The sequence below is a fragment of the Serinus canaria genome, chromosome 4 (genome assembly GCF_022539315.1).
Source record: "Serinus canaria isolate serCan28SL12 chromosome 4, serCan2020, whole genome shotgun sequence".
Classification (NCBI taxonomy): Eukaryota; Metazoa; Chordata; class Aves; order Passeriformes; family Fringillidae; genus Serinus; species Serinus canaria.
Window position 1 is genome coordinate 47,622,102 of NC_066317.1, and position 15,847 is coordinate 47,637,948.

The 15,847-nt window shown below is 34.7% G+C and overlaps 1 protein-coding gene across 6 annotated transcripts in view; it reads left to right on the plus strand.

The window, feature by feature from the left end:
- The window catches only part of ATP8A1 (ATPase phospholipid transporting 8A1), a 95,828-nt gene that overhangs the window by 40,671 nt on the left and 39,310 nt on the right, over window positions 1–15,847 (plus strand). For all 6 annotated transcript variants that reach the window (XM_030239043.2, XM_030239045.2, XM_050973638.1 and 3 more), the window contains 8 exons: window positions 250–332; window positions 511–560; window positions 4,831–4,900; window positions 5,714–5,798; window positions 9,322–9,461; window positions 11,341–11,479; window positions 12,635–12,699; window positions 14,373–14,545. In XM_030239043.2, the coding sequence (XP_030094903.1) occupies window positions 250–332; window positions 511–560; window positions 4,831–4,900; window positions 5,714–5,798; window positions 9,322–9,461; window positions 11,341–11,479; window positions 12,635–12,699; window positions 14,373–14,545 (805 nt within the window). The remainder of the gene's footprint in view (window positions 1–249; window positions 333–510; window positions 561–4,830; window positions 4,901–5,713; window positions 5,799–9,321; window positions 9,462–11,340; window positions 11,480–12,634; window positions 12,700–14,372; window positions 14,546–15,847) is intronic.

A 15,847-nucleotide genomic window follows, 5' to 3' on the forward strand; every position in this document is an offset into this window, starting at 1 on the left:
CTTTGAGGAGGGTGCTCTCATTATTGAGCTGAGAGGTGTGTTGCTTTCAGGGCTAATTTTCTCTGAACTGTTAACTCCATTCATCAGTTTTCACAGGAGAAACAAAGAGTTCTCTCCAGCAGCACATTTAATCTTAAAATCCATAAAGGAAAGAGGAAGTGAAAAGTAGAAAAGCCGGGACTGTGTTGATTAAATCATGATTAACAGTTTTCTGGTACATTTGTAAAATAACTGTTGAACTTGCTGCAGATGAAGGAGCATTAGTCAGAGCAGCCAGGAATCTTCGTTTTGTGTTCACTGGAAGGACACCTGACTCAGTAATCATTGAATCTGTAAGTACTTTGGAGTAGCATTACAATTTACTGTATTTGTTTATGCTTTAGTTTAAATAATCTGAATAATTGCATTATGATACATTTGTATTAACATGTTGTTTGGTTGGTTTTGGTTCTTTTACTCGAGATTTTTTTTTAAATTCTTACCCTTCTAGTTTGTTTTTTTATTCTTCAGTTGGGACAGGAAGAGAGATATGAACTGCTAAACGTCCTGGAATTTACAAGGTAAATTTGTACTTGGTGTCTTTTTGTGAAAATACTTAGACTCCTCTCATGGATAAAAATGCTTGCTTTTTTTATATTTTTACAGGTAAAGTATGCAGGTTGTGTAGCTTGTGTAATATGTAAACACACTACAGACAAAGCAGAGTACATGATTAAGATTACACTGCCTGGTTAATTGTAAAACATTTTTGGAGGCTTTTTTTTTTCTTGATGTCTAATTATGACATGTATTTTTCACTTTTGCCTTTGCTCAAAGATTAAAAAAACCTTTGATATCAAAACTTTAAAAAAAATCTGTGGAAAATTATATAGGAAAGTATTCAAACTTCTAAATGTATTTCTGAAACCCCTGACATTATATGATTTATCAAAAATTAAGTGTGTTTATCATTACTACTAAATTAAAACTTGCATTTGACCTTAAATATACGTTTATAATTATGGCTTTTTTAAATACTCTAGACTGAGATTCCTTATGTTCTGAGCAGCATCACTACAGTAGTTGACCAGTTGGTTTACTTGGGATATGAATTTGTCGCATCTTTTTCTTTCAGTAAAAATTTTATAGTAAAGTTCTTCGAGTTATAAATGTACCCATAAGAATTATGGATGCAGTTTCAATTCTTACGCAGAGCTGTTTATATTGTATCTGTGTATGCTGCCTGTGTTCTAAATGGTTGTGTAGGCCTATTGCTTACTTTGGCACAGGATAAGGAAGACATTTGCATGCAGAGGAAGTTCCTTTTTTTCTAAAAATGATTACTCTAATTGTGCCTGTGGAAAGTGATTGTTGTTTTTCTTCCTGTCGTATTGTATTTCCCTTAAGCTTAGCTAAAAACAAAACAAAAAAAAAAAACAAACTCCAAAAAAAAAGAGAGAAAAAATAAAACAGTCCAATTCATGAGAGACAGACTGAAGATGTATAAGTTGTGTGAAATCAGAGTAGTTGCCTGTAGTTATAGTAACAGCAATAATAATACGAAACAATGAAAGAGTCAACAGAAAGTAATTTTTATAGTTTTGAATGTATTTTAATTCTGTTTATAATTAATGGGGTTTTTTAATATTGTAGAGGACATGGGTGAATTTTTTAGATTTATGTAATGATTTCATTTTTTTTGCAGGCATTGCTTGCATTTTATTTTTCTTGTAAAAGTTAGCAAGTATGTATTACAAAGTGCATTGCTGTTAATTTGACTTCTGTGAAAGTTCGTACTGTGTTTCTGGAGTAGCAGTGAAGGATTGCTACTTTGTTTCTGGTTTTGATCTTTGTCTTGATTTAATCGATTTTTTAAAAAATTCTGCATAAGTCTAAAATTGTCATTTAAACAGTGATGCTTTATGGAGGTGAGAGAATTGCTTTTAAATCTCAGCCTTTGGAGGTGTAAGTTTTTTGGTAGATACTAATCCCAGAATTTTTTTAAGTATTCAGTTTTAATAGATATTATTGTTATTCTGCAATATTTAGCTGTGCTTGGAATTGACTTGTTGGAAGCACTAGAGGTCACCCGTGTTCCACAGCAAGAGAAATTCTGGCTCCAAAACAATGCTATTTGTATGGGTTGGAGCATGTACCTTCAGAGAAGTAATCTGTTTTGAATAAACTGTTAAGAGTTTGCAGGTGTTGCAAGTTTTTCCCAGAAAAAATGCCAATGAGTTCCTCACCGCTTTCCAGTACCAGCTAGATTAAGACTCTTCTGCAAGTAGAGTGCAACAGCATCGAGATTTGATAGGACAGTCTTACAGAGAAGCATGTTACAGAAGTAAAATTTTTAGGAATACTTGGTTTCTATCTATTTATGATTCCACTGCAACTCCTTGGGAATTACCAGCTATTCTGCCTCTTAGTAACAGCCCAAGGGGTTACCCAGTCTGCAGGTCCATAGAGATCAGAACAATGGGTTTGCAGGATTCCATAGCACACAAGGACATGGGGGTTTTTTACCTACTTTTTTCTTTTTAATTGCAGATTATTAAAAATTGCTGTTAGCAAAGGAATTAGCAAAGGTATACAAGCACTTGGGGGTGAGGATGAGGAGGATTTGTTGGGGCTGGCTCTTAAGAGGCTCTGTGTTGGATAAAATTAAGTGTGGGGCGCAGACATAAGGAAATTCAGGAGACAACCACATTCAGCAATCAGTAGATGCTGTTAATTTCTGTATTTCACTTGGGATCACCAGTAGATGATGGTGTGTTGTTTTCTCCTAGACCAATTTTTATTTTTCCAGATTTTTGTCAATTCCTAATTACTTATATTTTCTGCCTTTTCCAGACAAAAAATTCTAGTTACAGTTTTGTGCATATTGATGGTATCTCAGGATGTCTCCAATTTCTAGGCTTGCAGACATTTTTTCTGTCACTAATTCAGCAAACATCTTCTGTTCAGTATTTTTCCCGTTGTAACCAGGTCATCTTTATGGCTGCTCACATTGCTTCTATGGAGAGCAAGCAGAACAAAACAGCAGTCTCACAATGACAGTTATTTGTAGTAGTGCAATTTAGTGGCTTACTGTAGTTCACCAGGAAAAGGAATTAAAACTGTCACTGCCATAAAAAGGTTTTTTAGAAGTTAGAAGTCCTTGAGAGTAACTCTTGGTCATTAGCTTTATTGCAGTTTTACTAAGAAAGTTTAGGTCAGTCAAGATTCAATATCTGTCTGTATAGCTAAAATTTCAGAATGCTACAATAAGTCATTGGTTATTCTTTGATACACCTTCAGTAGAATGATATGCAGCTCCATACAGGACTTCAGGGTTGCAATCTTCTGGTATTGCAAGACAAGTACAAAACTGCTGAGTTTTTACCTGTCAAGGGTAAATAGATCAAATTACTGTTGTATACACCCCCTAACCTACTGTAATCTCTTTACCTGTCAAGGGTAAATAGATCAAATTACTGTTGTATACACCCCCTAACCTACTGTAATTCCTTCACTGTTTCTGAATTGAACATTCAGGTAAGTGTAATGAATTCAAGCAGCAGAAGCTGGATAGTCTTGGCTGGAATCAATGTGGATCTGAGACTTGCTTTTGTTTTAGGCAGCTATGCTGTAGTTTAGATGATCCTAATTTCTCCAGTGTTGTCTAAGTAGATTCAACTAGACACTGTCTAAAGCTTTTTGGAATTCTACTTATCTGAGGTTTAGAGGTGAAATGGAAAAGAAGTTGCAGTAGTTAATGGCTTTGTATGTACTTTTGTGCAATATTCACAGTAACAACGTCATTTAATATTGCTGTTCAGACATTTTTACTTGAAGCAGAGTGCACACCCAGGTGGAATTAGAAAATGTTTTCCTGAAGATATTCCTCAGCCAGTTACTTCACCTATAATTATAAATTTCTTTCCTTCACGTATGTCCACATTCCATTTACAGGATGTTTTCCATGGGAGTCTGAACTTCAGGAACCATTCATACAGTAATGCTCTTTGATGATGTATAAATGGGATCCAGTTCCAGAAGGAACCAAAATTGTTAAAGGACCATTTATTTCCATCTCTGTTCTACTGTGAAATGTTCTATGAGAAGTGTTTTGCTCCCTGAATAGTTTCTGTAGATTTATTTACAAAGTTGAAATTTGAAAGACTTATAATATAAATACACATCTTGACAGGACATGATTTTGCACCTAAAGAATGCTTGTTGGCAAACCTCAAAGGGAAGAAGACAGAAAGCAGACCGTGACAGTCTTCTCCATGTTTTCTTCCAATTTCTACCTCGGTTCTGAGGACAAAAAGAAAAAATAACTTGGATTTTATTAACAACTGAGAACCAGATAGTAGTTAAAATTAGTCCAGCCCCTTTCCAGCTCTTAGCATACTGAAAACTTGGTGTGATAAAAGAAACTCTGGGATAAGAGTAATAGGATTGCAGCACAGTACAGTGCATGAGCGATTCTGGCTGGCTGGGAAGGAAGAAAAAAAATGAAACAGTCCATGATACACTGCCTCTTTATGATATTGGTGACAAGTGCTTTGTGCTTTAAGGTGCTTTTTTGTCATACAGTATTTAGATGAAGGTGAAAATTCTTGATACCATTTTAATGGGAAAAAAGCCTACAGAAGTATGCACAGAAATTATTGCATTAATTTTAATTGGTAGACATTAAAACTGTTTTCCATCCCAGTCAGCTGAGAACATAATTCAGAATTGATAGTATTGACTTTTCATTCTGTGTGTAATATAAGATATATATTGATATTATTAGGTAAAATATTGGTAAATGTTTGTATTTATGAACCACGTTATATGGAGAATGTATTTCTCTTTCAGCACTAGGAAGAGAATGTCAGTGATAGTTCGCACACCGTCAGGGAAGTTAAGACTCTACTGCAAAGGAGCTGTGAGTTTTATTCTTTTCTCACTGTAACAAAGAATACATGCTACCAATAAAAATACAAAAGCAAAAGATTGTAATAACTGCAGTCAAAACATTGAAAATGTGGGGGAAGGAATGTTGATGTACCTCTTTCAATTTACATTGTTTTGCTCTGTAGCTGTTCACTGTGATGAACTAGTTAATGTCTTTTTTTACTAACTGCCTATGAAGGTATGATAGACTTGTTCATCCTGTTCTTTGTACTGGACTAATACCTTTATGTTTCTTAGTAATTACTTCCTTCTGTATTCCCAAGAAAAGGATTAACATGTTGGATTACTTGCTGGAGTAGCAGTGCATGGATCAGTAGGATAGAGATAGTAATCTAGCATAACTGACTATATGGGAGTGTTAACCAACCATTGATGTTACACAGAAGTAAATTTTCCTAAAGCAGGACCTGTGAGAAGGTATCCTTATCATAATGCATATGCAAAAAAACTGAGAATGGCAGTTATGAAGTCCTAATTTAACTTTGTGGGCATAATATTAAAAGAGGAGGACAGCATTATGGGCACTTTTCAAAATAAGGGGAAATAACATCAAAAAATGTAGAAGAAAAAGACTGCATTATAGCAGAATTTGTAAATTTAGAAAATCTGAGGATTAAGAAGTCCTTCTTTAACTTCTGAAATAAGATTATGTCTATTAATTTTTGATGCTTAAATAATACAGTTCTATTTGTCAGCCATTTTCCTGCATGATTTGTATTGTCTACCCAAAACAGAAATCATTTTTCTATTAAAGTGTTCTGAGCTATATTTATTTGTTTTGTAGGATACTGTAATTTATGACCGTCTTGCTGAAAGTTCAAAATACAAAGAAATCACCTTAAAACATCTAGAGCAGTTTGCTACAGAAGGTGAGTGATACTATTCAGTATAAAAATAAACACGAAATTCAGTTACTGCTCGACTTTCCATTTTTTGATTTTGTCTTACTGAAGTGTTTTACTCATGTTATGTTTGAAAATTACATTTTAGCAATGTCCTCTTAAGAAAAGTCTTCCTCTGCCTAAGAAATTTCAGTAATAACTTCATGCTTAAAAAAACACCTAAAAAACAACCCACACTCCCCCAGAGTATACAGTAAAATCTTTTAACCAAAACATATTTTTCCAGAGAGCAAACACTCAGAACATTGTTTCTGTGAAGATCTCATTTCCCATGGTTGCTTTCATGTTCCATACCCAGTGATGCTGTAGGGATGGGCACAGAGGAAGAAGTAGCCAAAGTAAAGATGGTTGGAAATTATTAGTGTAGGGCTTTTAAGGAAGCTTTTAGCTGTATTGTTTCTGTCACCAGTCCCAGTAAGGAGGATTGCCAGCATCCATAGCATTTGTTTTGGTGTCTGCAGTTTTAATAATCACTTCTACAAAACAGTTGCCAGAGGTGGGGAACCTCTCTGTGAGGGTTTGTGCAGTAGGAATAGTAAGTAAAATTTAAAAGACTGTGAAATTAAGATGATTGCTACAAGCAGCCAGTCAGTTATTTAATTATAGTGGATTTCACAGTACAGATGTGATGAGAAAAGCAGAATGTAGAAACATTTCTGCCCAGCTCCTAGATGTTCAATGCCATACCCACTTAGTATCTCAGGAGGATTATAGTGCTGTACTTTGCAGTATCATAGTGTTATAATTTATCAATGAATTGGTAGAGAAGAGTTGGAAGCAGAATTATAAGAGTTATGGGAATCTGAACTGCAGAGTTTCTACCTCTTTATTTTTCTAATACACTGCTAGTAGAACATTAAAATTATCTTTAATGTGTCTTAAAAATAAACTTACTCTGGGAAGGAAACGAAGAAACAATGCTTATGTTTTGTTAACTGATCTCTGGCCAGATATTCTTGTTATCGTGAAAGATTATTTTTTTGTTATGCATACGACTTTTCTAGCTTTTGTCTTCTGGTTTATCATGGAATTTAGAGTTTTGGCTAGTGTATTAAGCAGCTTCAGTCTCTTGGTACTATCAGTGACAGCAGAAACAAGTCACAGATCTGTTTCTTTTGTTACTTTTTCATATCAAGATCCCTGCAGGAAGCACTTGGTTAGTCTTAAAGAATTTTAAAGTAAAAAAGTTAGAATAAATTTTACAATAAAGCTGAAAGCAGAACTATACCCAAAAAAGTTTGGCTGATGGGATAGCCCAGAGCCTCAGATACACATTGGGGTTCTAGAAAGGCTTAACCAGAATTAGTCAAGAAAAAGTTACTTAGGTGCGAAGTTAGTTTGGGTCTTAAGGTATATATTGGTTACAGAAAAGACCAAATTAGATCACTGTCTTCTGTCGTGTGTAAATTGATGTGAAAATTTCAACCCAGTTCTTAATTACCATTCTCATTACATCAGTAGTACAACTTCTTAGCCATCAAGTTGAACTAAATAAATCAACATAAAAAGTGAAAAATTCCATGTCTTTAGAACCACTGTACATACAATAGGATTAAGTTTGTTCAGATATTTTTTGTACCTTCTTTTCAACAGATTAAAAGATTTACTGTTCAGAAGAGTGAATTTCTAGCCTTTTAAAAAGCAAAAAATTCAATCTTTAAAAAAAATCACATATCTCTGGAATTGATTAAAAATTTGGTATTTATTTTTACTTCAGATTTAAATTGCAGCCAACTATGTTGCAAAGTTTCTCATGAGTATCCTTTTATGTGGCAGGACAGTATGTACTTGGCATTTGCTGCCTGCTCTTGGTGTGTTGTTCAAAAATGAAGTGGTTAGCATGGCTGGCATTTATATGTAAGCATTTATTAAGCTGGAGTGTTAATGCCTGCTTGGATAAATACAAAAATCCTCTTTAATTTTCCTGTTGTTCCAGTCTGTTAACAACCAGGTTTAATGATATTTTGTTTTCCATATTTTATTTGGAAGATTCTTTTAAATCACAATGAAGCATATTAAAAATTAAATATATAATATATAAATAATATATATATATATAAATTAGTCAGTGATTTAAAAAGAGAAGGCAAATATCTTGAAAAAACTATTTGCTGACATTCCATACACTTGGATTTCTTTTCTTCATTTTATTGTCTGCAGAAAATATGGTGAAAGCACTGTGAAAATTGTATCACTATTAGTCAGACATAGATTCCTTTCCTCCCCTTCACCTGTATTCATTGCTTTGGACCTTGTTAGCATATCCTTATTATGCAGAGAAAAAAAATCAGTGGAGTTGTCAGCCTCGAGTTTATTCCTCTAAGTCTAGATGGTGAGACACCATGTTCCTAATGCTGTTTAGTTGTCAGAATACCCACATCACACATGGTTTTTATCCTGAAGGTACTAAATTACTCTTACATCTAAGACACATTTATTATTTCATGTCCAACCTCTTCTAATTTCAAAACTGCCACTGGTGCTGCGCTGTATTCTCCAGAAACCTGTGACCAAATAAAAGTTACATTTAACTATCCCTGCTTGTGGTGCTGTTTGTCTCCTAAAGCAGAGTGGGCAAGTGACCAAAGGGTAACTGCATTTATCCTGCCTGCCCCCCTTCTAAATCTACTAGCCTGCAAACTGTGGCTAGTATATAAGGAGTTACTAGATTCTCTAGAAATCTGGTAATATGTGAAAATGACCTGTTAGAAAATTCACACCTAGCTATTTAAATTGAGTGTAAAATGTGTGGTCAAAAAAATAGATATTTCTTAAAATAATGTTGTCTCAAATTCTTGCTGTAATGCTTGATTCAGATTTTTGCTGAAGGAAAAAATCTGTTAATAATATCAACCAGCTCAAAGATTGGTAAGTAAAATTGCCAAATGTTACATAATGATTTTATTTTAAGAATTTGGAAAGCTAAAACAATCTATGAGACGGGAAAGTTAAATGAGGGGATTCAAAGTTGGCTTCTAGATGATAAATTTCAAACTGGAATTCCCTAAGAATATTGAGGAGGGTTGAAAAGGGCAATTGTAACATTGTGCTGATATATTTTAACTTTACTTCTTTCCAGCATAGCAACTTTTATGTTTATAAATCTTTTTCTCAGTAATACGATTCAATTGTATACTTTAAATGTTTCAACATACATACTTGTTCAGCAAGTGTTGGGATTTCTTCATGGTTTTTTACAGTTTAAACTAAGTCAAATCTTGCATAAAAATTTACTTTTCTTTTCCAGTGAAATACATCACATGTATTACATTCAGCTTCTTTGAAACTGTTACTCTGTTGAATAAATTTCTATTTATAGTTCATTTTTACTTTATGTATATTTAAATAGTTTTTCAAGATGTGCAGCAGTAATTTGAAATCAGGCATATGCATACATAAAATACAGAATAATTTTAGCTTTCAAAAGATACTGCAGGTCTATCAGGGAAGGGACTAAGAAATACTGAATCATTATCTGCTTTCTCTCCAGGCTTAAGAACTCTGTGTTTTGCTGTGGCTGAGATTTCAGAAAGTGATTATCAGGAATGGTTGGATGTCTATCACCGTGCTTCTACAGCTATACAAAACAGAGTACTCAAACTTGAGGAGAGCTATGAACTCATTGAAAAAGTATGTGCAGCTTGTTGTAGCTTTCTGGGGTTTGGGTTGGTTGGGAGGAAGATGGGGTGGGCAGAGGGATGAGCAGAAGAGTGGGTTCTTTATTATTGTCCTTATTTTCTATACCATGAAAAGTGAAGCACTGTTGAGGAATAACGCTTCAATAGAAAAACCAAATGTAGAGATATACTGACAGTTGTGTCAGGTAGTCCTTGCAGTTTAAACAATCAAAATGAAGGAACAATTAATCTGACAAAGTTTTTGCTGCAAGTAGCTACCTTGCTGGAAAGTGTCGATTATGGGTTGAACTACTGGAAAGCTTTTTTTCAGAGTTCTTCTTGTGTGTAAAAAACCGCAATAACAGATAAACAAATCTGCTTCATTATGTAATGATCTTGGAACAATGGAGTAGTCAAGATTGGAAGGGACTTCAGGAAGTCATATAGACACAAATCCCTGTTTAAAGCAGGGCTAGTTTTGCTTGTCCAACACTTCGATGAAGTTTAGAGTATCCACAGGGAGGGAGTTTTCCCAGCTGCAGCAGGTAATTTTTTTTTGATGCTCAACTTAGTCTGTCTTTTTTCTTTCTTCTGAATTAAAATTTTTATTGCTGCAGAATGTGTCTCATGCCTCTTGCTTTTTCACTGTGTGGGATACATTTTGGAGAAGGAAGACTGCTCTGCAAACTTCAGTTCACAGAAGCAGTCCCTCCCTTAGTCTTCTTTTTTTCCCCATGTTAAACTCATCCTACTTCTTCAGGTGTTCTTATTATGGTGTGCTCTGGGCCCTAAGCTGTTTTCTGTGTCCCTCTGTTGGACTTGTTCCACTTTGTCAGCCTCTGTTTTACTGAAGGCCCATAAAGCAAGCTTAAACCCAGATACATCACAAGAGCAGAGCCTTAAGTTTCTGGCAACACTGCTTCTGGAATAGCCAAGCATGAGGTTAAGACTTCCCTGCCTCAACCAAAAAGGGTCCCATGACTATTAAATTTATTAGAAAAAGGAGTGCATGAGACCAATAGTGCTTGAAGTTTTGATACTTAAATTTTGGGGGAATATTTTTGGGGTTTTTTTTCCTCAGGAAGTATAAAAGAGATTAGATTGATGAAGCTGCTTAAAATTCAGAGCCTCACAAATCTGTGGTGTTCAATTCATGAAAAAGAAAGGTGAGGGTATATAGCTTCAGTCACTAATAAATACTGCTTAGCAGTTTATCTGGATGTGACAAAACAGACTTGAAACTGTGTTACTTTTTAATGCCAGGACAACCCTGCTGCCTTTACAAATATGTAGATAAGGTGCACAAGTACTTCCTCAGGATGTAGTATGCAGGCCATGCTGCTACCAGGATCGCATAATATTAGATGTATAATGGTTTCTTTAACATTTAGCTAGTTTTAAAGGTATAGAGATAGGAAATATAAAAATGGCTGCATTCACAAAAACTGTATGGATTTGCTCCATAGGAAGCTAAAATCAAAGATAAATAAATACTAAGATAAATTTACAGGTGTTTTAGGATTTTTTCAAAGTGAAAAGAAATCATTAAAAGAGAGAAGGGGTGGTATTAGCTCTCCTGAAGCCTTGAAATCAGAGGTACTCCTCAGGAAAAGGTAGCTGTTGCTGAACAAGCTACTGAGCCACTGAGAGAATAATTGGTTAAAGTTTGAGTGGGCACGCTGTGCAGTTTTGTCAGGCCACACAGATATCTAAGTTAAAGCTCATGGAATAAAGTGGAAGTTCTTTATTTGTTGATACCAAATCTGATTAATGAGTTTAGAGTGCATTAATCTTGTTGTAAATGCAGAGAGTTAAATAAAATAAATGCAGCATTGAAATTGAATTTAAATTTTAAAAAAACCCTGTATGTATGAAATATTTTATATTCACAGAATCTTCAGCTGCTCGGAGCAACAGCAATTGAAGATAAACTACAAGACAAAGTGCCTGAAACCATAGAGACACTCATGAAAGCAGACATAAAAATCTGGATACTTACTGGGGACAAACAAGAGACTGCCATTAATATTGGTATTATATTTGTATTTATTTGATGTCTTTGTTATGGGTTTAAAAATAATAGCAGTTGATGGATTAAAATTTCTTTCAGAATGGAAAGTTGTCTTGTAAAAAGTAGTAATATTATATGTCACACCAGCTAATTTGAATGTGAAATTATTTTTTAGTCAGTGATAGGGTGAGGATTGGGAATGGTGGATTCTGCCTCTGTTAAAATACTAAGAGGAAGAAAAAGTTACATTAGAGAAAAAATAGGGAATTGTACTTTTTTATAGCATATGAAATTAATTTAAAAGAATATATTGACTTTTGACAGTGAGAGGGAATAATATTAAGAGAATGTAAGTATTCTTAGTTTCCCTCCTCTATTTTTCTTTCTTTCCAAGAAAGGTGAACTAAATGAAAGTTAATTTTTATTCTTTCCTTTTTATTATGAAGGATGGTAAAGAAGACTGATTTCAACAATGATAAATCTGTATCTGTAAATAGTTATACATGAAAGCTGTTTCTAACATTTAATATTCTTTGCATGTGACCATAACAGCACTTACTGCTGTAGTGTAGATGCATGTCCAAAATAAAGCCTTACTTTAGTCATATAGATCCTTTTTATTGGATGTTATTATTTCTAATCCTAAAAAACTCTCCATATGCACATGATACAGTTGATCTAAGGTTATTTTCCTCAGTACCTTCAGGTTTGAGGCAATACACATAATACCAATATTTCCACTATATTAAGACTGGTGATACATATTTTTGACTAGGCAGCCTACATCATTAGTGCAGAAAATGCATCCTCTTTAATGCATCAAAGAATAAAAGAAAGAATGAAAAGGTGTATATATGCAATTTTTGAAATGCAAGTTGCATTCCGAAAATTTACAAGGCTTAGGGAGATCTGTTTGTTGTTTTCTGTAACTCTCTTTAAAGCACTTCTGAATAAGGCAGAACAGCTGCAAGTTACAGCAAGGGAAATTCTAACTGTTCTGACTTGGTAACTGTATGTACTTATATAAAATAAGTAGAATTATTTTTATCATTTATTTCAGCTAGGGAAATTTTATATTTAATTCTATCTGTAGCTCGTTTATAGGAAAAAATGCCTTTTTATATTGTAATGGACTTTGTGAAACTAATTTTTAAAAACAAAATCCTTTCTAACAGGTCACTCTTGTAAACTTTTGAGAAAGAACATGGGACTAATTGTTATAAATGAAGGCTCTCTTGATGTAAGTATAATCTTTAAAGTTCTCTGTTAATGAAACATTATTTTATTGCTTAAAATATCCAGACATCATGGTGAATGTGGTGTAAAAAATAATTTGGAGTGTCTATTTATCTGGACAAACAGAAAATTCTGCCAAAACCATGGTTTGGGGGGATGTTATTTATGTTTGTTGTGGGGGGTTGCTTTCTTAATTTTAGTATTCTATGCTTGGAAGACTGTATGATCTTTGTGACAGAGTGTTACTGAATAACTGGAAAACAGTCTATACCCACTGAAACTACAGTGCAGCCACTACACAAAAGAACTTCACAACTATGAGGAAACAAATTCCATGTAGTAGACTTCATCCATGCAGGCTCAAAGCCAGCAGTTTCACATCATACAAGCATTGCAGATAAACTACTTCTAGTGTGGTGATTCAAAAGTTCAATAAATATCTATCAAGCAATACATTTTTATAGCAATTTTTTATAAATATAGTATAAGAATAAAAGGTAGTAGGTGCAATGATAACTGCAGTGTACTCCCTATTTCAAACTGGAGTGTCTAGATTGTATAGAGATTGAGAGGTCCTTTCCTTACATGCCCAAAGTATGGAGTACATGGAGATACAAATATCTTATGCCCACTGTATTTGTACATGCAAACTGGTCACTTGCAAATCTGGTTTTGGTGATAACAAATATAATGGGGGTTTTTTTAGCAGTAGGTGAACGAAGTCTGAGAGGCAGTTCAAAAAATAAGAGTAAACTAGCTCTCTGCAAATATTTTAACAAGAGACTATGAAGTTTTCTGCCAGTTTCCTCATCATGAGAGGAACTGAGCAGCCCAGAAAGCTTGAAGAAGATAATCCCAGTGTCATGGCACTTGTGTATTTGGCATCTTTGCTAAGAGTTGCAGTCCTCTCCTCCTTGTCTCTAAAGCATAGCCTCTTGGCTGTTAAAGATGTATAAAGATGTTGATAGGTTCTGTGGAGTTAGGGAGGTTGGCTTTTCTTGATCTGCATACTCTTCTGAAAAATACTGAAACCTTGCACTGAGAACAGTGGCATTAAACAAAACAGCTTCCCCTGCTGTTAAAATAGTAGTGTATGTCCACTGCATACCAGTGGCTTTTCCTAAAACACAGCTTGCTCAAATCTAATCCCTTTATGGACATGCAGTGTCCCAGGCTACATAATCCAAGCTCCTCCTTCTGCTCCAGACCCTTCCCCAGCTCCATTGCCATTCTCTGGACATCTGCTGACATCTCAATGTCTTTCTTGTCATGAGGGGCCCAGAACTGAGCACAGGACTTGAGGCATGGTCTCACCAGTGCTGAGTACAGGGGGACAATCACTGCCCTGGTCCTTCTGGCCACACACTATGGCTGACACAGGCCCAGATGCCATTGGCCTGGCTCATGTTCAGCTGGCTGTCAAAACAGCACCTACAGATGCTGGTTTTACACTTCTTACCCAGTAAACAGTGCACCCATCCAAGTCACAACATTTCTACTGTGTTTTTTAATAGTGCAACTATTGCAAATATTCTTTTCACTTTATAATATTTGATAGCAGAATCAAAAGGCACCTTCCTCAAAAACCAAAGTGCAGGTGTTTCTGATCAAACTGAAAAATTTGGATTTAAGAATATTAAGAACTAAAAATAATGGGCATCATTTTTTGTGCAACAGGGAACAAGAGAGACACTTAGCCATCACTGCAGTACTCTTGGTGATGCTTTAAGGAAGGAAAATGATTTTGCTCTCATCATTGATGGTAAATCTCTGAAGTATGCTTTGACATTTGGAGTAAGACAGTATTTCCTAGACTTGGCTTTGTCATGTAAAGCTGTTATTTGTTGCAGGTAAGATTTACATTATTCTCTCTCCATGCTATTTTTATTGACATCAAAAAATAAACTGAAGTTATGAAATACAGTCATTCAAGTGAAATATCACTGTATGGCAGTCTGCAACCAAGTGTACTTGTCAGAGTCACTCAGATTGCATATTTCCAGAAACATAACTTGTAATACATTAAGAGTAGTCTCAATAAGGTTGAGACACTAATCTTGACCTTGAATTGATGTTACAGTTAACCACATGTTTTAGCATATCTGGAGTCATCTGTGGATCTTTCTCCACATGCTGCTTTTCTGTAAGATATGGATTACACTGTATAAGAAGTGCTCAAAAATGTTAAAGTTATTACTCAGGGTGCTTTTTTTACCCAAAGCTGGTAGGAATCCCTTTTTTAAGCATTATTATGCCCAATTATTATAAGGTTTGTTTATACAATGAACCCTTTCATCCTTTCCTGTAAGTATCAACTATTACAGCTAGAAACTTCCATTGTTCCACTAAAATAAGTCAGATTCATCTGAAAAATCTGTTCAAAATGGAACTATTTTTCTGCTTTGCAAAAGGACACAGAAAGAGAAGTAATATTCCAATATCCAAATAATCACCAGGTTTCTAGTCTTTCCATCCCTTCTGAAAAGCAATGTCATGCTACCAAGGGATTTTTAAATTAATGTTTTTGTGGTTAAGCTTTGTAGCCATGCTTCAGCCTGAACCAGTTTGAATTTCAAACTAAGTTTTTACCATCTTCTAAACTGAGAAGTTACTCTGACAAACAGTTTATACTGTGCATAAACACCTTCCTAATGGCAGTAGTCTTTCTGACAGGTAAGTTGGAGTATTATGCTTGTTCTGCTAGGTTGAGTTTGCTCAGTACAGTAACAAGCAGGAGATGCATGTAGAACTGATCTTTTAAAGCTATATTTCTTTTTCTTCTCTTTCCTTGATTAAAAAATATGGTTTTTTGCCATTTGAAGAGGTAATTTTTCTGTTTCTGTTGAACTGGGGAACCATTGAGAGGTATTCTGTACATAAAACTGTTAGTGTTGGCGTTCTTATAAAGAAACAGCAAAGTGCAAAATGAAAGTTTCTAGTAGTTCTAGTAGTATTCTCTCTGCCATTTCTTCATTTTACACTTCTGTAATTTACCTAGGTCGGTTGGTTTCAATGCATATCTAGATATATGTCTGAAATATTTTGTGGTTGCTTGAAAATTGGCTACAGGTTTAAAACTAAAATACTTGCTCGTAAGGCTCAGCGTTTTAATGTAAACATATTTAAACATCCCATGTTTCCCAAAAGTCAAA